Source organism: Lipophrys pholis (genome assembly GCF_963383615.2).
Source record: "Lipophrys pholis genome assembly, chromosome: 19".
Taxonomy (NCBI): Eukaryota; Metazoa; Chordata; class Actinopteri; order Blenniiformes; family Blenniidae; genus Lipophrys; species Lipophrys pholis.
The window spans coordinates 26235893-26262665 of NC_137647.1; the positions used below are offsets into that span (position 1 = coordinate 26235893).

Consider the following 26773-nt stretch of genomic DNA (forward strand, 5'->3'; position numbering starts at 1 on the left):
AGTGGTGATTTGCTTGAATGAACATTTTTAAAAAATCTTCACATTCCTGCCAAACCATATGTGGGACTTCCTGTTTGTTGCTGAGATGGGGGCGGAGCTTATGAAGCATCTACAGTGGGCCACTAAAGGGTGAACGTCTTTTAATGAAGGTTATGCAATTTGTCATCTTTTGCTTCAGTCAGTGAGAAAACAAAGAAAAAAGACTGACGTCTGGGCTTAGTTATGATCTTTAGTTAAAATACAACTGAAAGTGGATTCAACTAAACTTCAGAGGTTACATTTTCTTTCTTTTTTTTTAAAGGAAACAAAATGAGAAATGAGAACTCTTCCAAACAACAGAATCAAGGTTCTGAAACATTGAGAAATGTGGATTATTACTGCAGTGTGATGCCTTGACCTGCGGAGAGACCAGGAACACCCAGGAAGAACAAACATAAATAAATATATCTCTCACTGAACGACCCGAAGGGGGGGTTACTATATTAAGGCAATGCACTGGCATGTTCTCGCTGCTTTCTCTCGTGGATTCCTGGACATTTTAAAAGAAAAGCAAAGATCACACTCAATTAAATAAACTCCTCATATGCATATTAAAAAAAACTTCTTCAAGGTTTCTGCATCCACAAAACTTTCCAGCGTGTTCTGGTTCCACAGCTCAGACACGCCGTGATCCTTCCAACTGCCCCGGTCCCACCCCACTGCCCCCGCACCCCCACAGTCAGTGCAACACTCCAGGGCTCCTGGGGTACAAGCCTGGGGCATGTGGGGCAAAACAAAGCAAATAAAAAGCAGTAGAATTAAAAAAGAAAAGGGTTGAAGTGATTATAAGAGGAGGAGAAAAGCTCACAGCGACTCTAGTGGATGTAAGCTCGGTACACGGCAGACATGTCGTTATCCGACTGGTCCAGAGCCTTGGCCCGCTTATACACCTGCACACACACACACACACACACACACACACACACACACACACACACACACACACACACACACACACACACACACACACACACACACACACACACACACACACACACACACACACACACACACACACACACACACACACACACACACACGGGGGGGGGGGGGGGGGGGGGGGGCATTTTAAGGACACCGCTCATAAAATTGACTAAATGTAAAGTTATAAACATTCTATTAAGTTTCAATGTTTCATTTTTTGCAGTTTCAGTCGTTTTGACTAGTCCAGCTGGCTTCATGTTTTTTAAACTTTTCCCATCTCACCTCCTTCAGCAGTTTATTTCTTGAACTAGTTTTCCTCCACAGGTAAAGTGATGAGAGTAAACACTGCCATACCTCGTTGGCGGCTGCCGCCATGGGAGTGGGGTGGTTGGCCGAGTCGCCCATGGAAATGGCTAACCTCAGGTCCTTCTGAATATGTTTCAGGTAGTAGTCTGGTTTAAAGTTGCCCTGTAAAATATCTGAGGAAGAAGAGAGACAGTCTGGATTTATTCAAATCTCAGTAGGATCATTTATCCCTGAACATGCAGCAGCTCAGAGTGTCTGGCGTCGCTCTGACTGTAAACATTAACAACTTGTTGTTATTTATCTGTTATTACACTGAGACTGAAGAGAGGGGCTCCAGAAGCTTCATCTTCCGTTTCAGATCAGAACTCATGGCAGGTCACTAAGTTGTGAAGAACTTCACCAGTTCCTCCAACAGGACTGCATCTCTTTGCCAATCGTGTGGAAACAAACCTGCAAGTTGAATAATGGTGACTTCCACTGTTGCTGCACCTCAGTGAAAAGCCCAGAACGTGTACTTTCTGCACACCTAATGAGGTTTGAGGTTCCTCAAATAGTATTTGCATCACAAACAAAATGGTCACTGAAAACATGCAACTACCTCTTATAGGGTGACAACATATTTCCATGTTTGGCCGTTGTGCCATAAAATTGAACTGAGAATCACTTTATTTTGGCATAATGGGTGTCGCTATAGTAGAGCCTATGTCTTAGAGAACATTTTATTATGTTACCTGGAAATCTGGCTTTTATGCATGCATCCTTTAATCAGAATTGTATTGTGAATCAAACACAATCCATCAATTGGAACATTAAAACTGTGTAGGCAACGTTAAGGCATATGTTAAGTAGGGCAGGAAATTCTTAGTGTGAAAGAAAGTAAGTGTGATTTTTTAAAGAAACGGGTATTTCTACAATTTTCAGCAAAAAGCAATGAAAATATGACTTTGATATAATTATTGTTGGTTCAGCAAAATAACCTTGATCAAGCCATATTTCTGTGCCAGTTTTATTTTCTACAGCGAGACTGACGCCAGCATGTCTTGCCCCAGGACAGAAATGTGGACGTGGTGACATTTCATTGGAATCAACTTGTGGCCAGTCAAACATGGAATGATGGGATGATGGAGAATGAACAGAACCCACCGATTCCACTCCGTTTTGGCCGATCACTCTCTGGGACCATTGCTGAGGTTACACGTGTTTGATTTATCCTCTTTGAAACACAAATCATTCTGTAAGATATTCCTCCGAGACGTAATCTAAGTGTCGTCTTAGTGAAACTGTAAGTGTACAACTAAGCGAGCATTTGTAAAAATGTGCACACAGATTTGTCGTCCATCTGAAGTTATCGCAGTCAAATGCCTGTATCTCGTACATGATTAGAGATTCAGCATTTTGACATCAGATTCAGAATCCTGATGAATTTTTTCATTATTTCTGTTTTCAGATTCATTTTAAGCAAAGTTGTTTTTTCTCCAGACCCAGCTCGCTCAGCTGGTAGAGCATGAGACTCATAATCTCAGGGTAGAGGGTTCGTGTCCCACGCCGGGAGCCACCTTCCTGTGGGCTCTCCACCTTCCTGTGGGCTCTCCACCTTCCTGTGGGCTCTCCACCTTCCTGTGGACTCTCCACCTTCCTGTGGACTCTCCACCTTCCTGTGGGCTCTCCACCTTCCTGTGGGCTCTCCACCTTCCTGTGGGCTCTCCACCTTCCTGTGGGCTCTCCACCTGCAGGAAGGTTCTTAATCGTGTGCATTGTGATCTGGATGACGGTGCTCAGACTGACACCCCCACCACCCGGAAATGGATAAGCGGAAGAAAATGGATGGATGGATGATTTTTCACCTAAAAATAGCAGTGAAATGTAAGTCGGATCAGGAAGCCTGTCGTATGTTGTTTTATAAAATTCTGGTAATTCTCAGATTTCATCTTTTTTGCAGCCCTAGAGCATGATGATACCTCCACCATGTTATCTAACTGGACACTGACACTTGGTGCTTCATCTGGTCTAGAAAGCGTGCAGGGAGCAGGTTCAAGTAAACCGCCACCACGTCACCTTACTTTGGCATTTCTGGTCCACGAAGGTGCTCGCCATCTGGCCCTGGCACAGGATGTCCAGGAAGGTCTGCTGTGATTGGCCGGTGGCCTGTGCCAGTGTTAGTCCCTCTGCGATGGTGGCCATGAAGCTGCCCTGAACCATGTTGAGGATCAGCATCATCCTCGCTGCATTTCCTGCTTCTCCTACACACACCGACACACACACACCGACACCCACACCCACACCCACACCCACACCCACACCCACACCCACACCCACACCCACACACACACACACACACACACACACACACACACACACACACACACACACACACAGAATTGGAAAATAGAAGCAATTCAAAAGATATCTTCCTAACAACAAAAGTGCTTCTTCTAATTTCAGGCCTGATTTACTGAAGTTTTGTGCGCATTAAAAACGTGATTTTACTTGTACACTCGCGTGGAAGCTCACCACCTGCAGGAAGGTTCTTAAATGGTGCGATGCGATTTGGGTGACAGTGCTCAGTCTGTCACCCCCGCGACCCGGAAACGGATAAGCGGAAGAAAATGAATGAATGAATGACTCGCGTGGAAGCTCATCTACTAAACGGAAGTACTGAAGGTCTGATGAAAGAATCCGCCTGAACCAGATTGAATTGATGTTTAACTTGTTCTTAGAGTGTAAATCAGCAGAGATGCTGATGTTATGGAGACATTTCTTCAGCTGGTTCCTCATGACTTACTAGCAGACTTACTGTAACGGTTACTTTTGATTTAACCCTTCTTTTATTTTTGTGTTTCCCAAAGTGACAGATCTGCATACCGAGGAAGAAGGAGGTCTTTCCCATGGCCTGGAAGCAGCTGCTGCAGTCCTCGTACACCGTCCTGTCTCCCGCCGCCAGGATGACCAGCATCCCGTCGTTGGAGAGCTGCTGGCTTCCTGCAACCGGAGCCTCCAGGAAGCGGCCGCCCCGCGACGTGATCACCTGATGGTCCAAGGAGGAGGCGGTCACACTCCACCGCCTCAGTCAGTACGGGTGTGTGTGTGTGTGTGTGTGTGTGTACCTGTGACAGTTCTGTGATGGTTTCTGGGTCCACTGTGGACATCTCCACGTAGCATTTCCCCGGCCTGATGCCCTGCAGGACTCCGCTGGGTCCCAACACCAGCTGCACACACACGCAAAATTCAACACTTTAAACTCACTTGAAATACAATCGGGTGTTTCCAGACTGAAGTCAGATTGTTTTCATCATAAAAACCTGTGAACGACATAAATATAACATTTAATTAATAACAGAGCCAACACTCAATCTTTTTAAGTGAAGTTTCAACAGCAGCTTACCATGTCACTTCTACATATCAGAGTTCACACTTTAGTTGTTAGTGGTTTCAGCTCTTGTGATCACAATATTAAACAAGAGCAATCAGACATTTCTGACGTCCACCAAAGGCTGACCTGGACTCAGGGGAGGAAAAAAAAAGTTTCCGGATCGTCTCCAAACTTTAATGAATCTTCCAGGTCCTAATATCTATCTGTGGGGACAATTTCAACACAATTCTTGCAGTAGTTTTGACGTAATCTTGCAGGCAGGCAGGCAGGCAGGCAGGCAGACAGACAGACAGACAGACAGACAGACAGACAGACAGACAGACAGACAGACAGACAGACAGACAGACAGACAGACAGACAGACAGACAGACAGACAGACAGACAGACAGACAGACAGACAGACAGACAGACAGACAGACAGACAGACAGACAGACAGACAGACAGACAGACAGACGGTGGACAGAATAACATCCAGTGTGGGAGCAGCATTGTTAAAAATCCTCCCGGTTTCACATTATATCATTACATCATATTTAGAACCTGCCGCAGAGTCTCAGAATTGAGTGTGCTCACAGACCCGTTTCTTTTGATATTATATCTCCTGGTTTAATGGAACTGCAACAACCACTGATGTTTATCTAGATTACCTGTAAGTATCAAATCAAATAACAAGAACATTCTGCCTACAAGTGATTACGACAAGTCATTCTCAGGAGGAAACATTGAATTATAATCTGACACCACAAAATATGCAGCAAATGATGTCATGAAGCAAAATAAGAGCAGCAGCACAGGGTGGTGTAGTTTAGACTGTTTCAGTGCTGCGAAGGAGGCCGAACATTTATTCCTCTCTGATCTACATCAGTCCAATCAGCAGATTTTTGTTGGTCACACAACTGTCAACTTTAAAATGCGTTGTCTCTTGTGAACAGAAGTGTGTGTGTGTGTGTGGACTCACATCTCGAGCAGCTTTGGGGTCTGAGACGCAGGAAAACGTGATGTCACACATGGAGGCCACTTCTGCAGGGGTCCGGCCTAACCGAGCCCCCTCCTGGATGAACAGGTCACACTGACACACACACACACACACACACACACACACACACACACACACACACACACACACACACACACACACACACACACACACACACACACACACACACACACACACACACACACACACACACACACACACACACACACACACACACACACACACACACACACACACACACACACACACACACTAAATAGTCTAGATATTCAATCTCAAGTTTTCAAAAATGATTTTTTAAACATCGTCTCAATGAGCCGTCGTTTAAATTTTTTTTAACAAAAATGTATAAAATTTGAACATTGTGTAATTTTTTTTAATGTTGATTAGCTGGAGAAACGTTGAATTTAAATTTAGAAAGCCATTTTCTCTTTACGTTTTGCTGAAACTAAAAACACACCAACCAATGTCCAATTAGTTCTGTTTGTCTGTTTAAACCTGCAGAGACTCGAAATATCCTCTGAACAGCAGTCCTCTCATCTTAATGTTGGAAAGAGTCAGATTTCTGCAGCATGTTGTGATAAGGAATACCTCAATAACAAAAAAAGAGCCACATTTACTTCTTAGCTTTTCTTTATAATTTGGACTTTTCACGGTCGTCCAGGGAATCGAACCTTGTGGTGGGCCAGTTTTGAACTGCAGGGCCTATGTTTGTTTTAGATTCCAATTCAATTCAGAATATTATTTATATTCAAGTTTTACACAAAAATATTGCATAAAATGCTGACTTTTTATAGCATACAGTGAGTACGGAAAGTATTCAGACACCTTTAAATTTTTCACTTTGTTCCATTGCAGCCATTTACTAAAATCAAAAAAGTTCATTATATTTCTCATTAATGTACACCCAGCACCCCATCTTGACAGAAAAAAACAAATGTAGAAAATATGGCAAATTTATAAACAAAGAAAAACTGAAATATCACATGGTCATAAGTATTCAGAGCCTATGCTGTGACACTCATGTTCAACTCAAATGCTGTCCATTTCTTCTGATTCTCCTTGAGATGGTTCTATGCCTTCATTGGAGTCCAGCTGTGTTAGATTAAACTGATTGGACTTGATTAGGAAAAACACACACTTGTCTATATAAGACCTTACAGCTCACAGTACATGTCGAGGTTGAAGGAACTGCCCAAGGAGCTCACAGACAGAATTGTGGCAAGGCACAGATCTGAACAAGGTTACAAAAAAGATTCTGCAGCACTCAAGGTTCCTCAGAGCACAGTGGCCTCCATAATCCTTAAATGGAAGAAGTTTGGGACGACCAGAACTCTTCCTAGACCTAGCCATCCAGCCGAACTGAGCAATGGTGGGAGAAGAGCCTTGGTGAGAGAGGTGAAGAAGAACCCAAAAGATCACTGTGGCTGAGCTCCAGAGATGCAGTAGGGAGATGGGAGAAAGTTCCACAAAGTCAACTATCACTGCAGCCCAACACCAGTCGGGGCTTTATGGCAGAGCCTCTCCTCTGTGCAAGACATATTGTTGCCTGCATAGAGTTTACCAAAGAACACATGAAGGACTTCCAGACTATGAGAAATAAGATTCTCTGGACTGAGGAGGCCAAGATAGAACTTTTTGGCGTTAATTCTCAACGGTATGTGTGGAGAAAACCCGGCACTGCTCATCACCTGCCCAATACAATCCCAACAGTGAAACATGGTGGTGGCAGCATCATGCTATGGGGGTGTTTTTCAGCTGCAGGGACAGGACCACTGGTTGCAATTGAAGGAAAGATGAATGTGGCCAAGTACAGAGATATCCTGGAAGAAAAACTCTACCAGAGTGCTCAGAACCTCAGACTGGGCTGAAGGTTGACCTTCCAACAAGACAATGGCCCTCAGCACACAGCTAAATACCAATGGAGTGGCTCTGTGACCATTCTTGACTGGCCCAGCCAGAACCCTGACCTAAACCCAGTCGAGCATCTCTGGAGAGACCAGAAAATGGCTGTCCACCAACGTTCATCATCCAACGTGACAGAACTGGAGAGGATCTGGGGGGAGGACTGGTAGAGGATCCCCAAATCCAGGTGTGAAAAGCTTGTTGCATCATTCCCAAGAAGACTCATGGCTGTACTCGCTCAAAAGGGTGCTTCTACTCAATCCTGAGCAAAGGGTCTGAATACTTATGAGCATTTGATATTTCAGTTTTTCTTTTTTAATAAATTTCAGTTTTTTTCTGTCAAGATGGGGTGCTGGGTGTACATTAATGAGAAATAAAATGAACTTCTTTGATTTTAGCAAATGGCTGCAATGAAACAAAGAGTGAAAAATTTTAAGGAGGCTGAATACTTTCCGTACCCACTGTACTCATACCTCTTTGCATTGAACAAAAGGAAACATTTGAAATGGTCATTTAACAGAAATTGTGTCATTTTCTTTTTTCTTGAGCTCAAATTTGACGACGACCCCCCCCCCCCCCCCCCCCACACACACACACACACACACTGTAACTGTAAGCGGGCGTTAAATTAGGGCTCCATATGTGTGTGAGTGGTTGTGTTCTGGGTCACATGGCTGCAGCACATCAGGAGTTGCCTGACATGGTGAGGTGAATACTGCTGCAGGTCTGCACCTTCTCTGCCGTGCGGTTCCACACCGTGACGATGTGACCCATCTTCAGCAGGTTGGACACGATGCCGCTGCCCATCAGGCCCAGACCCAGGAAGCCTATTCTGCAGGAGGAGCAGACGCATTCAAAGACATCAAGTGTCATCTTTAACATAAGTTACAGTTTTATGTGGAGTTTGCATGTTCTCCCTGTGTGTGCAGGGCTTTTTTTTTTAATCATTTACTTCCACAGCCTACAAACCTGCGTGTGACTGCCTGTCCTGCTCACCTGTCCAGAGGCCTTTACTACAACCCAGGATTTCCTCTTATCAAGGTAACTTCAGGGCTAACCCTAGGTTTTCCACGCTGGTTCACTTCTTACCGGGATAAATCGCCCTGGTAACTTACGCTGAACCTCTAACCTGCTCCGGACCAGGTTACATTCTGGATAAGAGATGAACCAGTATAAAAGCTCCGGCTCCTGACCAATCAGATCTCTTTAAAGGAATTTTTTGTTCTTGTCTTGTTCCAAGTCTGTTTTGCTCCACGACAGTTAATAATAATGGTCACAATCACACATGGCGTAACTACTTGTGCCGTCACAATGAGGAATCAATATTCCAACACAAAACGCACTCACATCAAATATAAATATGAAATATAACTAAAAGAGCAGTGATGAAGCTCTGACGTTCTAACGTTTGTGTCGATATGAAGTGATATTGATTGATCACAGTACACAACGTCAGTTTAGATTGTCTGATAATTTAATATTGTATAATTTTACTAAATCATACACACAAATAAAAAAGTCCTTCTGACTTTTTGGGTTTTAAGCAGGAAGTGTCAGAAAAGTTACCACAGGGAGAACTACGGTGGCCTGGAAGTGCGACACACTACAAACTTCAGAAAACACCTCCCAATACAGGAAACACCTCCTCATCCCAAAAACTCTTCCCAATAGAGAAAACCCTTCCAAGCTGGGTGACAGCAAACATCTACCTGGAGTTGAAAGCATTAAATATGATAATATAATCATTTCAGACCATTGCCCAGTGTCTATTTCACTGAAACTGTTTGAGATGAAGAAGAATTTTAGATCCTGGAGACTTGATCCCAAACTGCTAAGAAGAAAACAATTCTGTGAATACTTGGAGATTCATAAGTTTATCACATCAAGTCATTATGATCAAGTCGTCATGTGACCAGATCACGTGAGCATTCAAATCGCAGCCCTTGCGATTAGAAAATCCTGTTTTGTCATATCGCGATAAATCTCAGAAATTGTTGGCAAGGCAACTCCTGAAATGGGAAAGTAATAGGGCTATCCATAAGATAAAGTCTGACACTGGAACTCCCATTACCTCACAACAAGATATAATCACAAATTCCACCAATATTATGAATGCCTGTCCAGCTGTCAGACACAAGCACCTGAGGCTATGAAACAGTTCCTGAGTACATGTAAATGACCAACACCATCAGAGAATGATCAGAATTCCTTAGGAGTGGAAATTACTGAGACGGATTTAAGAAGAACAATAAACTGTTGGTATATGGAACGAGTTCAATAAGAAATTTGGTAATCTAATAACTCCATTCCTTCTCAAGATGTACAAGAAGTCCTTACCAAAAAAAGAGAAGGACGTAGAGCTGGTCGGCTCATACAGGTTATCCAAAACTCAAGCTTCAAGACTCAGCTCCCTTATAACTAAACTCATACACCCTGACCACACAGGCTTCATCCCAAACAGACGCTTGTTTCACAATATCAGACGCCTCCTTAATATCTTAAGGATGCCGAAAAGGCCTTTGATAGTGTAAAATTCTCCTAACTATTTGTAGTGTAAAACAAAAGTTGGTTCCGAGAGAGCGAACGTCACCCCTCTGTTGTATGTTAACAACAGAGGATTTATACAGTCGACATATTAAAATATTGAGGGCGTGTAGTAAATCACTGACCAATCAGCAGACGGCTCCTCAAAATCAGACCCGTTCTGTCATCCTGAGTACCCCAACGGAAGGGTGGTGGAAAAGCGTCAATCTTTAGAGCGGTTATTTCCAGAAAATCCCAAATTCTTGCGATGGAAACCCGAACCGTACCATTCCACTCCATTCCTGCACTTTTTGTGTGGTGGAAACGGGGCTTTACTCAACCTTCTACCTGCATTAGAGCCTTTGGCCGAGGCAATTTGTGCACATAAGGAAATTCAGGGCTATGACACAGATGACACCGAAAATAAAATATCGATGTACGCGGATGATATTTTGATATACATGATGGAACCACAAACCTCAATGCCAGCTTTTTTGAAGACAATAGATTTATTCAGCTCATTTTCAGGATACAGTGTGAAGTGGAGCAAAGTGAGTTGATGCGTGACCGTGATCGCTGGGCGATAAGACCTCAAATCATTATCACGATATACTGAGCAGTTCACCTCAATAATGATAAATGAACGATAACAATTCCACCTCGCAAAAAATGTTTGGCCACTAGATGTGGCAGTTATATTGATAGTATGACACCCATGGACCTATTTATTGCCACTTTAAAAGACTGTAAAGAACTGTAAAACTACACTGTCTGAAAATACAAATTAAGTACTTGTGGTTAAGATTTATTAAAGAGCTGATAAGCACAGATTACTTGAAATGAGAACGACTGAATACATTTAAAAGTATAAAATAACTTAAATTTCCTGCAAACGCAAAGTATTAAAAATACAATCTCTTATGAACAAATTCTAAATATGGATATTACAAAGAGCAAAATTTAACAGTTTGGATCCTAAATGAATAAATATGATGACGGGGACTTCTATTACACTTATTTGTGATTATCAGACGACAAGCAACACAGTCCTATTTATGCACTATTACAATATTTGCTGCAGCTACATTTCTGAAGGATTTTCTTTAATAACTACTTCAAAAATTAAATAACCAGCAAATATTGTAATCAAAGTAGTAGATTAGTTGAAAATGTTAGGATATTGGTTGAAATATTTTATGAATTTCTTGGTTTCTACACAAATGAATTCAGTTGGGACATGTGAATGATTATTAGTCTGACCCTCAAATTTCATCATGATCAACAAAAGCAAAACTATTGTTGTTGAACATGCCCCCCTCCACACCACCCACAGCTCTCTCTGCACTACTGTTGCAGCCACATAGTTTATTCTTTCCGCAGAGAAACTACATGCATGTTTGTAGCAGGTACAAAGAATGCAATCCAACATAACAGGCACGTTGAGCAGTTATGGTGAGATGTGAGCTGAGTGTTGGTACCTTTTGTCTGTGGGTGTGACGCTGCCGTTGATGGCTGTGCTGTCGGCTGCTTGGATAGATGTCGAGCCTGTGTCCTGCACAAGTAAATTTTAAAAAGCCAACAGTTTAAACAAACACTAACTTCAGTGTTTTTCATTAGTCACACAACGGGTTCACTAACGTCTTCAATGATCTTCAGGCGCTTGCTGATGGGCTCCATCGACGAGGCCGGCTGTGGACACAGAACCAGACTCAACGTCAACTTCAAACACTCTCAGCTTGTGTGCCAATACTAAATGGAAGCAGAAACAACTTTCAATAACGCTTGGATCCATGTTTCAACTTTATTTGGTTTTCATTTCACTTGTTGGTATCATTAATAACATGGTGGTACATTTGGAAAAAAGGTACCTTTGAATTATCGTTGGGTAAATAAAGACAGTAGATACCACACGGTTAGTGGTCGACGGTTTCTTTGTCCACTGGCTAATCTCACATGCTTTGGGTGGAAGCTACAATATGCAGGATTATTCACAATTAACAATATAAAGAGAACAAAGAAGCAGACAAATCTATGCTGAGGTGAAAGATAATTTTCAAGCTCAGGACCCCAAAATAAAAGTCAGATTACATAATGCATCATATGGTATTTGACAATATTAAAAGCTTGAGGTGGGAGTGACTTAATCCAGCAGAACATTGCCACTGCCCCCTGACCGCGAAGCCAGTCAGACTCTAGTTTCCTCCAACCTGTCTGCGATGTGGAAACGTCTCCTCAGCTTTTGGAGGATTTTGCTGCCATGAAATGATCCCTCATGGATCTCAGACCTCAGACCAGAACTGTGCTTCATTTCGGCTCAACTGCCCTCAATAAACTGACGTCAGGCACATTGACTGATGAGGTCAGTGAACTACATCAGATATTCTTAGATATCTGAATATTAGATGATATTGGGCTGATGCAGCCAATCCCAGTATGGATTTAGTTTGAGTTTTCCAGGATCACATCAGCAGGATCTGAATTGTGGTGAAGAGCCACAGGCTGGAGCTCCATGAAGAACAGTGGAGAATGTGAGAGACGACGTAGAAAACAATCCACCCTGTTTATCAGACCTAAGTTCACCAGTGGATGGATGCTGCAGACAGTTGATAACGGTGGTTTTTAACTGTGAACACATCAGAATGACTGACCTGTATGTTAGTGAATCACATGTTTAGTTTGTAGTGAGTTTGGACAGTTCAATCAAGTGGAATTCAACACCTTTCACTTCCTGAATCTGGTTGTTTCTGGCTGAAATTTGTGATCATGTGGAGCTGCATTCATCTTCTTACCTTCTCAGACTGGCTGAGTAGAAAGTGATGGAAATGTGGGTCGTCCTTCACAGGCTGCAACACAAGAGCAGGTCATCGGTGTGCGTGGAGACCAGACAAGAACACAAAGTGTATGTGGTGAAATGCTGAACAATTAATGTAGTTTCTCCTAAAAATAAAAAGTGATTCTTTTTGAAAGAATTAATTAGGGATGTCCTGAGCCGATCGGTAGATATCGGATCGGGGACGATATTGGTCATTTGTGAGTGATTGGGAATTGGCAAAAAAAGTGTGATCGGGACATCCCTAGAATTAATTAAAGAATGGATATAGCAACCCTCATTAAAATCTGGGTAACAAAGTATAAAGGGAAATGATATGAAACTAAAATAAGAACAATACAGAGGAATAAATTTAGACATGAAAATGATAGACGTTGTGTCAGTGTTGCTAATTTAACAAAAACAAGCAACTCTTGGTGAACAATTCATGAACAGCAAATCATTTTGTTAAATCATAGTTTCTTCTTTGAAGAAACATTTCCAGAGCTCATCCTGCTGAGCTGTGTGACGCTCTGCTTGTTTGACACTCCTGTAACGTGAACCAATGTTGGGAGGAAACCTCCTGGTTTTAGCAGACATTGGACGGGCTAGTCAAGAATCCACCTTCATTTCACAGTCCTACTGTACTTCATCTAAACTTTCAACTGGCGCTGAAAGTCCACACAAGAGAACCCTGAGTGTGTTCAGCTGCTGCACAAACCATCCAGGCTACACACCATCCACGCTGGCTGACGAGGTTAAACCCATGTCGGAAAGGGGAAAGCACAGTTCTTCTTCTCTTAGAGCACAGTGAGACCAGCAGAGCTGGACGTGAGACTTGGTCCTGTGCAGGGCCTCACAGAGCGTCCTCCTGGAGGATTCAGGTTCATGCAGTGCTGCTAAAACCAGCCGGTCGACCCACAGAGCCAGTCACCACTTCGGAGAGGAGGGAGGATGCGTCGGCTGAAGGTTAAAGGAATGTTGGGGGCGCTGTACAGCCAGGAGACTCAAAATACAGGCTGAGCTAAAACTAACCCATTTGAGTTTTGCCTACTTTGTCTAATTATAAAACTGCTGACATCAGTTGTGATGTACATTAATGCAAAGGCAAAACAGATAATCTGAAATTTATTTGAACATTGAACGCAACATTATTTTGATGTAAAATGGTCAATACATAATAATTCAGTTCAGATCCAAACTATCATGTGATGTAAAGTTATGCGTAACCTTTCACTACATCCTTTAATAAAATGTGTATAAACTGATAATTATGAACAATAAAAGAGTTGTGTGATTGGGTTTTTTAGGCGTCACATCCTCAGCCTCCACATGTCCCGACAGCGGCAGGCGAGCTGGATTTGTGGGTTGAACCGGGCTCAGTGTGAAGAGCACACAGCGAACAGTCGGACTGAGCACCACACAGGTCAGAGGGGAAAGGTCAGCAGCTGTTGATCAAGCCAAAAGGTTAAAGGTCAGGTAGAAGAATGGCAAGGCAGAGGCAGGCTCGGTGGGAGAAGAGGAGGAGGGGGAGGCAGGGAAGCGGGTGGCGTTCACCTACGCTGGTCTCCCATTTGAATCCTGAGCCGGGTCCGGCCCCCAGCCTCTCAAGCCTCTCAAGAGTGGATGGTTCGGGGTCAGAGTCAGTTAAGTCCTTAAGAGGAGAGAGACATATTCACCTTTAAATGGGGGGGGGGGGTAGTGTTTCTCCGTTGAATGTAGACGAGATGGTGCAGAGTTCCCTGGAGAGCTGGCTCTCCTCTCCACTTTTGCCTCTTTACAAAGTAGCCCAGAAACGCCATGTTTTTAGTGTGTAAGACGCCTCTTCAGTGGAAATCCCTCCATAGTATTTGCTTATTGTCACATAACTTCAGTAGAATTTATCAGTGAGTAATATTTGCTTTGTCATGCCCCGCCTACTCTGCCTCTGATTGGCTTGTCTGTCCTCATGCTGTACAATAAACAAACATTAACCAATCAGATCAGTGAATCCAGCCAATCGAGGCAGAGGAGGGCGGGTCATGTCTTCATCGTTCCTGGAAGAGAAATGAGAAATGAAATCTGTCTCGAAGATACTGCCAAGTGGTGCATCATGGGGGATTTGGAAGTGGGTGCACACTATGATGACTGAAAATTAAGTTGTGTACTGCGGACTACACCTCTGGTGCTGAATAAAACACTCCATCAAAATCCACTGTAGAGACGGAGGGGAATATTTTGTCAATAGAAATGCATTAAGGAACAAAGCCTGTTGGCGAACATGTGGATTTCTCTCATTTCTATTACCGAATCTCTTTTTGACCCTTTCGTTCCCATGTTCAAACTTTTCTGAACGATGTTGCTGTATGGTCAAATGTCTTACATTCTCCATTTTATCAGAAATAATCCGAGTTCATGAGATTCTCAGCTTTTTATTTCCTTTGACACATTGTCCAAATGTTTTTAACTGTAAAAATTCTATTTAGCCATTTGAAAATGTGCCTTATCCAGTAGCTCAACAAGAAAATACAAACTCCGTCTCTCTGCATGACTCAGCTCTGACCTGAGGAGTCATTTCAGCCACTTCCTGGTAAACAATATTTGCCTGAAGCTGCAAAATGTATTTCACTTTTAAAATGAGGAGAGCAGTTTAAAATAGAACGTTTAAAATACACACAGAAGCTTATGTTGCTTTCATAAAAGTTTTAAGGCATTTTATTACATTTCTAACCATTTTAGAATGAATTTTAACCTGTTCTAGTTGTAAAACAGAATTTATTTTCTTTGAAGACTTTTCAGTCAGAAGTCATTTTGTAATGTCTCGTGTGCAAATAAAATAAAAAAAAGAATACCGGTAGGTGAAAAAAAATGGTTCAATTCCATGTACTTTAGTGAAAGCTTCATGGAGCCAGTAGAGGGGCTTCAGAGCCACGTGTGGTTTGGTAGAAGATCACAAAATGCTCTGATCTAAATGTGTACCAGTCAGGTGCAGGTGATACTAAAACACATCCAGTTTATAGAATCTGCACGTTTCAAGCCAAAGTTTCACCACAAAACATAAAATTAGTCAAACATTTTAATGACACTTCCAGTTAAAGACGCTGTGACTTTAATTGGAACAATTTGGGTGTTGATTCGCTAAAAAAATGAAAACCTGGAAAAAAGAGACATTCCTGGTTTGAAGCTCTGTTGGAGTGTTCGTAGTTAGAATGTACACAAAGAGAGAAACTGGAACGAAGTGAGTCTATGACGGTTTATAATTGTGCCGTTCTGCGGTGGTCTGCTCTCCACAGTTCATGTGTGTACTGACCTTCTCTGAAGGATCCTTCAGAGCGCTGAGGTCCTCGTCGTCCTCCTCCAGGATCTTCAGGGGCTTCTGAACCGCCTTCTTTCCTTTGGAGTCTCCTTTACCTTCTGAGTTCTGTGACAAAGAGTTTGTTTTTAGTGCTCAGGTTTCAGGAGTTCTCAGCAGCCTGACGACTGTTTGGCTTCAGAGAAAGAGACGCTTCACCCAGTCAATGTATGAAAACGTCTTTATATCTGCAGGAAGTAAGCAAATTTATTTTATTTTAATTGTATGTACAGCACAGCAGACAATCTTTCAAAAGTCTGCTTGAGGAGACAAAACGACATTCGAAAATCCTATACCTTTCATTTTTACTGAGAGAAACTAAAGCTGTCAGAAAGAAAGTCCTGGAACTGCTAAAACAAACAAACCTGAACCCCCCAAAAAAATCCAAATAGGGTCAACTGGCTAATAAATATATCTGAATCATATGAAAACTTCACAAATTCAACAAGCTTTGATAATGATCACAAATCTAAAGATACAACTTTACCAACAGTTATCTTTTTAAATCATCAAAATTCATTTGGTGTAAAAATGTACACAGTTCAAATGTTTAAAAGCTTTTATCTGTCCGGTTGTATTTACGATGGTTCATATCTATAGTTTAGAACATGTGGCATGGAGGGGGCGCTACTCTGTGGGAGCGACTCCTGACAAGGCTGTCTGTGTGTGTGTGTGTGTGTGTGTGTGTGTGTGTGTGTGTGTGTGTGTGTGTGTGTGTGTGTGTGTGTGTGTGTGTAGTTTCAGCATTTGTCAGTGTTTTTTCTGCAATAAGGAATGTTCAACTAAACAGTGTAACACTGGGCCTCTGCACTGCTTCTGATCGCCTGGTTATGGCCAGCAAATGGACTCTACTGACAACTGACCCAGGTAGACTCACCTATTCACGGGACTACCTGTTGGAGCTGAGCCGCTCTGTCAGAGCTGGCGGGGACTTCCCTAAACACTGACAACGTGCCTCCAGAGCTACTTCGTGGACACAGGAGGAAGCGAGTAAGAAGGAAAAGAGGGTGGAGAGGAGAACTAAGAAACAGACTGAGGATTAGAGGAAGCCGGCTCCCTTTACCTGTCAAACGTGCGGTCGCTAAGGAATATAAGCCAGGAACTTTCCACTCTGATCCGGTACGATCTGGACCATCGCCACACTAGTCTATTTTGTTTCACAGACACATGGTTGTTGATTCAAACTTTGATTTGGAGGGTTTCAGCATCATTCGCTTTGACATGGATGCGGCAAAAACATGGAAGTCAATTGGAGGCGGAGCCTGGATGGTTGTCAAAAGCAAGTGGGCAACAAACGTCACTGTGAGAAGGACCGAGTGCTGCAAAGACTAGGAACTGATGACTGTGTCCTTCAGACCACACTACCTCCCCCGTGAATCTTTCCAAATAACTGTCATTTTAGTTTATGTACCAGGTCCGACCCCCCTCCGTCTCAACCTATGTCACCCAAGACCTCTAGTCCTGCCTGGCTCAAAGGCAGGGTGCTCAGAGATTGCTCCACCCAGCTAGGTGGAGTCCTCACCAGATTCTTCTTGCTTCTTTTGGACTACGGGTGTGCCCCTAATCTGTGGAAGGAATCCTCCATCATCCCTATTCCCAAAAAACCTCAACCTAAAGAGCTGAAGGACTACAGGGCAGTGGCCTTGACCTCTGTGCAGTGGAAATGCATGGAGCGAGTGGATGGAGACTGGCTGTCAGACATGCTCTCACACAAACTGGACTCTTTTCAGTTTGCCTACAAGGCAAAATGTGGAGTAGAGGACACCGTCACAAAACAACTGGACTCTGCACGCCCCCGCAACAGGATTTTATTTATGGAATTCTCTTCTGCTTTTAATACTGTGCACATGGACACTTTACTGCACCACCTCTCACACCTTCAGGTTCACTCCACCCTGATTATATGGATTCAGAATGTTTCACACGACAGGCCACAGCAGGTGCTTTGAAACGGTTTTAAATCCAGCGAGGTGATTTTAAACAAGGTTGTGTTTTATCTTCCACTCTCTTCTCTGTGTTCACTAATAACTTCTCTTGTAACAGTGAAGGAATGACAGTTTTTAAATATGCAGACGACCTGGCTCTGGTGGCTCACCTGCTGGACAGCACAGCACTGACCCGCTACCAGCAGACGGTCAACACCCTGGTCCAAGCCTGGGATATAAACTCCCTTTCAAAAACAAAGGAGTTGTGCTGTGGGGGCAGAGGTCACTCTCTTACACCCGTTTTTACCCCTCTCACTATCCAGGGTGAATCTGTCCAGCAGGTTCAGGTTTTTAAGTATTTAGGAACAGAGGTCGACACCAGCCTGTCGTTTGCAAACCACGCTGATTTTGTTTATAGAAAAACACACCAGCGCCGTCACCTGATGGGGAAACTGAGGACTTTTAATGTCAGCGGAGGCATATTAACCCTGGTTTACACCTCACTCATTGGATCCATCATTACATTCAGTATCTCATCCTGGTACGGTTCACTCATAAAGAAATTTTCTAAAGAAATATTTCCGTCACCACTTGGGGCAGACAATTAAGTCTATGTATCTATAGATATTTATTAAACATTTTTAAACAGAATTTGATCATTTTATCCATTTCAATCGTGGCTGCTGTCCACCTTTACTTTTAGTGTTTTACGCTTTTTTTGGCACAATATTTTTATTTAACTTTTCACATACACGCAGCTTCTTAGATACACATCGTTAATCAGTCATATTCAAACATAAAAAAATCTAATAACTTGATACATGCACCTATGGGTTTTGTGTTGTATTATCGTATTTTCCAGACTATAAGTCACACTTTTTTCGTAGTTTAGCTGGTCCTGTGACTTATAGTCAGGAGAGACTTATAACAGGTGTAACACAGCTGATATGATGGTGAGCACCTGTCCTGTTCTGTCGCACAGTGCTTTAATGTCTTTTCCATGAGATGATGGAGTATGAAACCAACTTCATCAGTCAGCCGTTAGCTTAGACGTCAATCAGCGTTAGTCAATCAATGTTAGCAGCGAGATGCGCTCCCTGCACCACCACCTTGGCCTGGAGAGCCCACACCCGACCCGGTGTGGGCCGGCCGCAGAGCGAGGACACGATACGGGGACAAGACACCCTACTTGCTCACACAAGACAGAACTGGGCTCGGGCGCCGCAACAGTCCAGCCGGCTCAGCCTGGCGGGTCGAGACCGGGCTTCAGCAGTGCCCGCCGCGGCGCCCACCGCTCAAGCCTGGCGTAGATAGCGATCAGCTGGTTAGCTTAGCACCCTCACGTTTGATATCCTCAAGGGCCAAAGTGTTGCAGAGAAAGTCCAGAAGAGTGTGAATATAGTGACAATCAGGAGAAATCACACTTCACCGTGGTGCTGGCATGTTGTGGAGATGGACCAAAGTTACCACGATGCTCATGTTCACACAGAAGACTCTGCCAAAGGACTGAATAACTTGTCTTTCCACATTAAATGTTTCTTCTTGCTCTAGGATTTTGGGAAATAAATTTCCAAATAAATGCGACTTATAGTTCAGTGTGACTTCTATAGGGTTTTTTCCTCTTCATGATGCATTTTTTGACTGGTGTGACATATATTCAGGAGCGATTTATAGTCCGGAAAATATGGTACATTGTTCAATGTATGCACAACAAAAAGAAAAAACCCCCCACACACCTAAAAGAAATGAGAACAAAACTGCTCCTCCCATCTTCCCTAAAGATAATCTGCACAAATTACAGTTAAATGTTTGTAATGTATGTGTAGCAGACGTAAGGATGCACCAATACCACTTTTTTCCAAAATGATTAGTGTACAAGTACTTGTATCCGAGTATTCACCGATACCAAGTGCTTAGGCCAATATACCTTTAATTTTTTCCCACAGATGTTATTTGAACAACATTCCTACATTGTGATGTACTGACATTCAAATTTATTTTATTGTACTGCCACATTTACTGTAAGAAAACATTTCAATAAAACTTGTCCCCCTTTAACAGGCGCACCGCTCGCTTGACCAGTGTGCATGAGCGAGCGAGCGTGCATATGCTGAGCCGATATAGCAAGAAGCTGTACATAAAAGTAAGAGGCCAATAAATACAACAAGAGTTCCTCTCAGAAACGGAGTCCCGTGTCCTGGTTTCCTCCGGCTGTGAGACGAGGGAGTTAACCCCGAAGCTGAGGACAGCTTCACCCCGTAGTAAAAGTTGGTCTCCCCTGCGTCTTCCGACCAGGGTCTGGAGACCGGAGCAGGAAGGGTTAACACTTTGTCATAAACTGAGAACTAACAGTTAATAAAAGTGCTTTCAATGAAACTTCGTCATAAAGCGCAGGGTTTCCTCTCCATTCATTTAGGAGTGGCGGGCTGCCCGGGGTGGGGGTGCGCTGGGCGGAGCAGCTTTGAGCAGCTGTGCTCCTCACTGGCCACCGCGCTTTGCAGTGAAGTGCCGTAAACCACACGCTGCTGTGAAGCAGTATCAGTGTCGTGGCATCGGTGGCAGTTTTATGAGTATGAGTACTCATGCCTGGTAGTGAACTGGTATCGGTGCATCCCTAAGCAGAAGTGTTATTTGAATAACAACTGAAACTTATGCAAATATAAAAACTTTCAAAGAATGTTCCTATTTGGGGTCTAGATTTGACCCGGCTGCTCCAGTAGATCAAAGTTTTGACATATTGAATGATTATTCTAAAACACAATGTCATTGTATAGTATAATATAGACTAATATAGACTTTATAGTTGGTCTGTGAAGATCTTTCCAAACCAATGCGATAGTTATTTTGTTTAAAGCAAGCTGAGATCAACAAATATTTGTTCCCCTTTACTAGAACTATGTTCTTCTGGATATAGAGCCAATAAATAAAGTTTAGGATTCAGTAGAATAGATTTTAAAAAGATTTTTTTCAATTGTAACTCTTACCTTTAAATTCATTTTTCATGTTAAAATTGTTGCGTCTGATCACATCCTGCAGTGTCACTCAGTGTAGCTCCTGGAAGACTTTAATTCATTTCATTCAAATGATCTCACTTGTAAGAGTCCTTCATGCAGTCCTTCAGCTGTGGCTGCCCTCTACTGATTACTGTGGTGACACCGGGTCCACATGAAATCATGAGGTTAAAATGAGACTGTTGCATTGTGGTGGTGGAGATCACCTGTTCTTTCCCCTTTGCTTTCTTCAGGAAATCCTCCACTGCATCCACCGCCTGCTGGAAGCGCTTCCCTTTATTTATCTTGATCATTTCCTCTTTATGGGCGTGGTACGGCTTCAGCTGCTCCACTTTGATCCAGGCACTGCGCACACACACCAGGCACACACACCAGACACACACACCAGACACACACACACACTTCCTTACTTCTCCTGCAGATTGACTGGGAAACATCTCTTCACCTCGAGCGAGCAACAGAAAGAGACAGAGACCGACAGAACTTACTGGTCCTCGGTTCCAAAGAACTTGACAAAGTGACATTTCTTGCCTCTGGGCTTCTTCAGGTCTTTTGGAGGACTGACTATCTGAAATGAGCAGAAACATTCAGGTCAGAGGAGGGGAAAAGGGAATACCCAGTGTTCCCCGTTTGAATATATTTGTATTCCTCTTGTTCCTTTTTCAAAGAACATTACTCTGAATGTTTCAAAACAGTGAGGAAAGAGGAAAAAAAATCTTATTTCAAAAGTACACTAGCCCAGTCTCTCAGACTGAGTCGCACTAACAGCAGAGATCACAGAGTCGCCTTCTGGAAAGACTTCTCGAAACTACTGTGGACTCATGTCATCTCTTCATCCACGAGTTAAAGTAGAACTCACTGAAGCAGAAGCGCTTCTGATGGACAAGTACATGAAACGAGTGAGGTGCTCATGTGAGAAGCTTCTGTTCATGGACAGGAACCAGAAACGTCACATACTGCTAGATATACCGCGATCAGAATTCATGCCAATTTAGCAGAAAACGTTTGTACACTATATAGAGTCAGACTTTAGGAGCATGTGCTACATTAAACACCTCAAAATAATGTGTGGTCAATATCATTGATATTTTGGAGTTCCACAGTATTTGAATCAAGTAGTATTACATAATCATGCACTTCCTTTGAATCTGAAAGAATTGAGTTATCTGAACATAAAATCTTTGCACGACTCCTCTATCTCAGGTCTTGTCCACACGAGCTAAAAACCACTTTTTTTCTCCCCAGTGTTCCCCCCCCAAAAGACGCCTAACGGCATGTAGTACATATGCCAGACTTTAGGGGTGCTGTGACTCACCAAACGCATTAAAAGCACAGAAGACGACACAGACAACTTATAGAGTTATATAGAAGTCTATGAGTAGGAGTCAACTTCTATATTTCTGAGTTATATAGATCTATGCTCCTGCAAAAAAAGCTTTTGGGCTCCTAAACCACCTAAACCACCGCGTGGATGATGAGCCAAAAACGATGCGTTGACGAGAAACGGCATTCTACAGGCTTTCAGTCTGCCAGTCAAATCTATATTCTTAACACACTCAGCCTTTGAACTACATTAAAGCAGTATGGACATCATGTGCACATCACAAGAATGTTATATTACTGGAATTTGTTTCTATCACAAGTCAGTCGTGCTCACCTTTCCTGGCCATGGTGGATAACGGCCCAGCTTCCCCCTGAAAGAAAAAACGTGTTGAAGCCACAGACCAATGAGTCGGACTATTGTCAGGACTGGAAATATCAAATCATCAATACCAGAGGACCAAATTCTGATTCTCACCATGATCAGGAACAATACCTGGTTGAAATATGCTTAGTATGACCTTCGTCCACCATTACCAGTCAAACTAGCGTAAAGCACCGACCAGAGTGCTCACCTCACTGTTCGATGGCTCTTTCACATCTAATGGCTGGATTTCAATTCAAACACTGAAGCATCTCAACTGTTTGAACAGACTGAGAAAGTTCACCGAGTGAGCTGTATGAGTGTGAAGCACAGAGCAGATCAAACAGCACACAGGCATGAAGATAACTCCAAATCACACCTTAATTCATTATATATTCCTCACAGATTCTTAGAAGAGGCTGTGGACCCCCCCGCACCCAATTCTTTTTTTTTTAAATGAAAAAGACAGTTTCTCAAATCTGCAACAGATTGTCTTGTGCTGATCTAAGAAAAGACTGAAGCCACCCTGTGAGATCCCAGACCACACAGCAGTCTGCTTCCTGGATGTTTTCTTCCTTACTAAAATCTTACTGTCGACTCAAAACATTGAGAACATGTGATCAGATCGGCATCCAACATGATCTGATTAAACTAACTAATGTTGCATAAACTATTCAAATATTTCCTGTTATTGAACATAATCATCACAGTGCTGTTGGATACAGTAAACTGTCAACGAGGAGTCTGAAAAGCTGAAGGAAAATCAATGAAACTCAGGAGGTAGAAGTCAGATGAACTACTCTGATGGAGAGACACACCATCTTCTGGAGTTTGTTCTTCACGAACAGCACCTGCTGATGTGAAGATGTTACAGATTACAGGATCTACAAGACCTCAGATGCTCACCAGTCTTCATTCAGACAAACTGTCCACTACGGTGGCTCCCGTCCCCACAAACATCCAGCTATAGAGATCCGAAAGCTTTGATCACAGGAAAACAATTCACTGGACTGGTATCACTTTTCAAGTAACAAATGTTTTATGCACTGACGTTAACATTCCGATAAAAATCTTTTTTAATATGACCATGAAATCATTGGCACAAAGCCAGTCGGCTATGATGCCGCGGCGCGAGATGCGGTGCGAAGAGAGCGAACGTCGCCCCGGTGAAGTGAAGACTGCAACCTCCGCGTTGGGGCAGACATCGCGGACGCGATGCCAGGACAGACACTGAGCAGCTCTGGTGTCCCGGTGCACCATGTGTGGACGTGGTCCGATCGTCGCATTGCATCATGCCGCACACCGGCAGGTTCCGGAACTCAAGCGTCGGGAAACCGGAGCGGCCAACGCAATGGAGCAACGGCCAGCGACGCGATGAGTAGACTCGGTAGTGCATGGGTTACGGCTGTAGCGTCTGCTCCAGAGTCCCGGTCTCCGTCCCTGCTCTTTAGGGACCAGCACAAAAGTTGTGCAACAACAAAAAAAAGCAACCAGTGCAAAGCTGAGTATGTTAACAACAGAGGACTTATACAGCCGACATATTAAAATATTGAGGGCTTGTAGTAAATCACTGACCAATCAGCAGACGGCTCCTCAAAATCAGACCCGTTCTGTCGTCCTGAGTACCCCAACGGAAGGGTGGTGGAAAAGCCTCCACCTTTGGAGCGGTTATTTCCGGAAAATCCCCAAATTCTTGTGGCGGAAACCTAACTGGACCATACCACTCCATTCCTGCACTTTTTGTGCGGTGGAAACGGGGCTCATGAGCGCTAAATTGGCGAAATCAGTGATGTACGACATTTTGGAGTGACGCGGCTCTCACTTGGCTCCGTTGACAATGGATAAACAACTGGTCCTTTGGCGGTGCTCATTTAAGAACTGGCCCTGAACTAGCACCTGGTTCTTTTTGGTGGAAAAGCCCTGGATGTGGGGCCAGGTTAGCACCCGTTTAGCCCGATATGCCGGGGCTTTGGCGGTGGAAAGACAAAGAACTGGTCCTAAAGGGCCCTGACCCTGCACACCTGGTTCTTTCTGGTGGAAAAAGCCTCCAGGAGACCGTATGGGGCTCTGGAGTAGCAGGGGAGACCGTGTGGGGCTCTGGAGGAGCAGGGGAGACCGTGAGGGGCTCTGGTGGGGCTCTGGAGGAGCACCAGGAGACCGTATGGGGCTCTGGAGTAGCAGGGGAGACCGTGTGGGGCTCTGGAGGAGCAGGGGAGACCGTGAGGGGCTCTGGTGGGGCTCTGGAGGAGCACCAGGAGACCGTATGGGGCTCTGGAGGAGCAGGGGAGACCGTGAGGGGCTCTAGAGGAGCATCAGGAGACCGTGTGGGGCTCTGGAGGAGCAGGGGAGACCGTGAGGGGCTCTAGAGGAGCATCAGGAGACCGTGTGGGGCTCTGGAGGAGCACCAGGAGACCGTGTGGGGCTCTAGAGGAGCACCTGGAGACCGTATGGGGCTCTGGGGGAGCAGGGGAGACCGTGAGGGGCTCTGGAGGAGCAGGGGAGACCGTGTGGGGCTCTGGAGGAGCACCAGGAGACCGTGAGGGGCTCTGGAGGAGCAGCAGGAGACCGTGTGGGTTTTGGAGAAGCAGCAGAGACGTTGAGGAGGTGAGCGGCTCCATGTTTACGCACACGGAAGCTTTCATATCCGCTTACGGCAGCTGAGCAGAACATGACCCCAACAAAGCATTTTAAAACCTTGAAAAGGAACTTTGCTAACAGGCTCTTCATTTCCAAACATTAAAACACGACTCTTCGGCCAGATGTGTCCGGAACGAGCCGAGGTGTTCGGTCTGAACGTTTCTGTCCGTTTGCTGGACGCTAACGACGGCTGCTAGCCGCTAGCAGCTAGCTTAGCATTGTGTTTTGGTCGGAGAGCGAACCCCGGGCCGGACTCCACCCGAACCGTCAACACAGCAGCGGACCGCACCGGGCCGGACCGCCGGGCGGCCGCCCTGGGCCCGGGGAGGAACCACCCTGCCTGAGAGAGTTTAACTGTCCACTCACCACACCAGGTCCCCGATCCGCAGATGAACCGTCGCCATCTTGCAAGTTTAATAAAACGTCGCACTGAATGAGAGGAAGAGACGACACACACACACACACACACACACACACACACACACACACACACACACACACACACACACACACACACACACACACACACACACACACACACACACACACACACACACACACACACACGCCCATCACATGTGAAGACGATCCCCTTCCGGTATGCAACGTCCCACACACACATACACACACATATACACATGCACATACACTCGAAACGTAGAAATAACACAAAAAACATCCCACATAATCTTCATGCTGCCAAGTCTGTGCACCAGAAAAAAAGGTGTTTATTTTTGTGAAAAAATGTCTGTTCACAGTAATTTTACATCATATGATCGTAAAATAAATCGTTTTTGCAGTGTATAGTTGTCCAGCAAATGCTCTGATTGGTTGAGCGCGGTGACGTCATGAACTGTTATGTTTCTGGCTGTCAATTCACGTGTATTAAGGTCTATTAAGGCTGACTTAGTATGTACATATGACTGTACTGTCTTGTTGCCCTGCCATATCTCACTAACAAAAGAATCGATAACACCCGCTTCGGTAACTTCGGTTGGAGATTAATGAATGATAGACACTAGTACATTTTATTTTTTTTCTGAAGTGATGAAGACTATTGTTGCAGACGGCAATTCCGTTACTCCCGGGCTGTTGTCTTGTGTGGACGTCAATAAAAATAAGTTTCAAAACAAAAAGCACAGGTCATCAGTCTTACACAGGACACATACAGGAGTAATTTAGCATTACCAATTACAATCACTTGCATGTTTTAGGAATGTGGGAGGAAACCAGAGAATCTTGAGGAAACACATGCACACAAAAGTAAATTCCACAAACACCTCCAGCTGGATACAAACCATTGATCTTCAA

The 26773-nt window shown here is 43.9% G+C and overlaps 1 protein-coding gene across 4 annotated transcripts; it reads right to left on the reverse strand.

Moving 5' to 3' along the window:
• Positions 1 to 211: 211 nt before the first annotated feature.
• Positions 212 to 26092, reverse strand: glyr1 (glyoxylate reductase 1 homolog (Arabidopsis)). 4 transcript variants are annotated; one of them, XM_080487462.1, is made up of 17 exons: positions 25829 to 26042; positions 22799 to 22835; positions 21630 to 21709; positions 21348 to 21486; positions 16164 to 16274; positions 14436 to 14528; positions 12855 to 12908; positions 11704 to 11754; positions 11544 to 11617; positions 8275 to 8374; positions 5599 to 5709; positions 4374 to 4475; positions 4132 to 4294; positions 3330 to 3509; positions 1318 to 1442; positions 848 to 929; positions 212 to 753 (listed from the first exon to the last, which is right to left on the reverse strand). In XM_080487462.1, exons 1-16 carry the CDS (start codon positions 25864 to 25866, stop codon positions 855 to 857), a joined length of 1533 nt encoding a protein of 510 aa, XP_080343588.1. In that variant the 5' UTR covers positions 25867 to 26042; the 3' UTR covers positions 212 to 753; positions 848 to 854. The 4 variants fall into 4 exon arrangements, with proteins under 4 accessions (XP_080343588.1, XP_080343587.1, XP_080343590.1 ...); XM_080487461.1 differs by having other exon boundaries at positions 212 to 929; positions 25829 to 26092; XM_080487464.1 differs by lacking the exon at positions 14436 to 14528.
• Between the last annotated feature and the right edge of the window lie 681 nt (positions 26093 to 26773).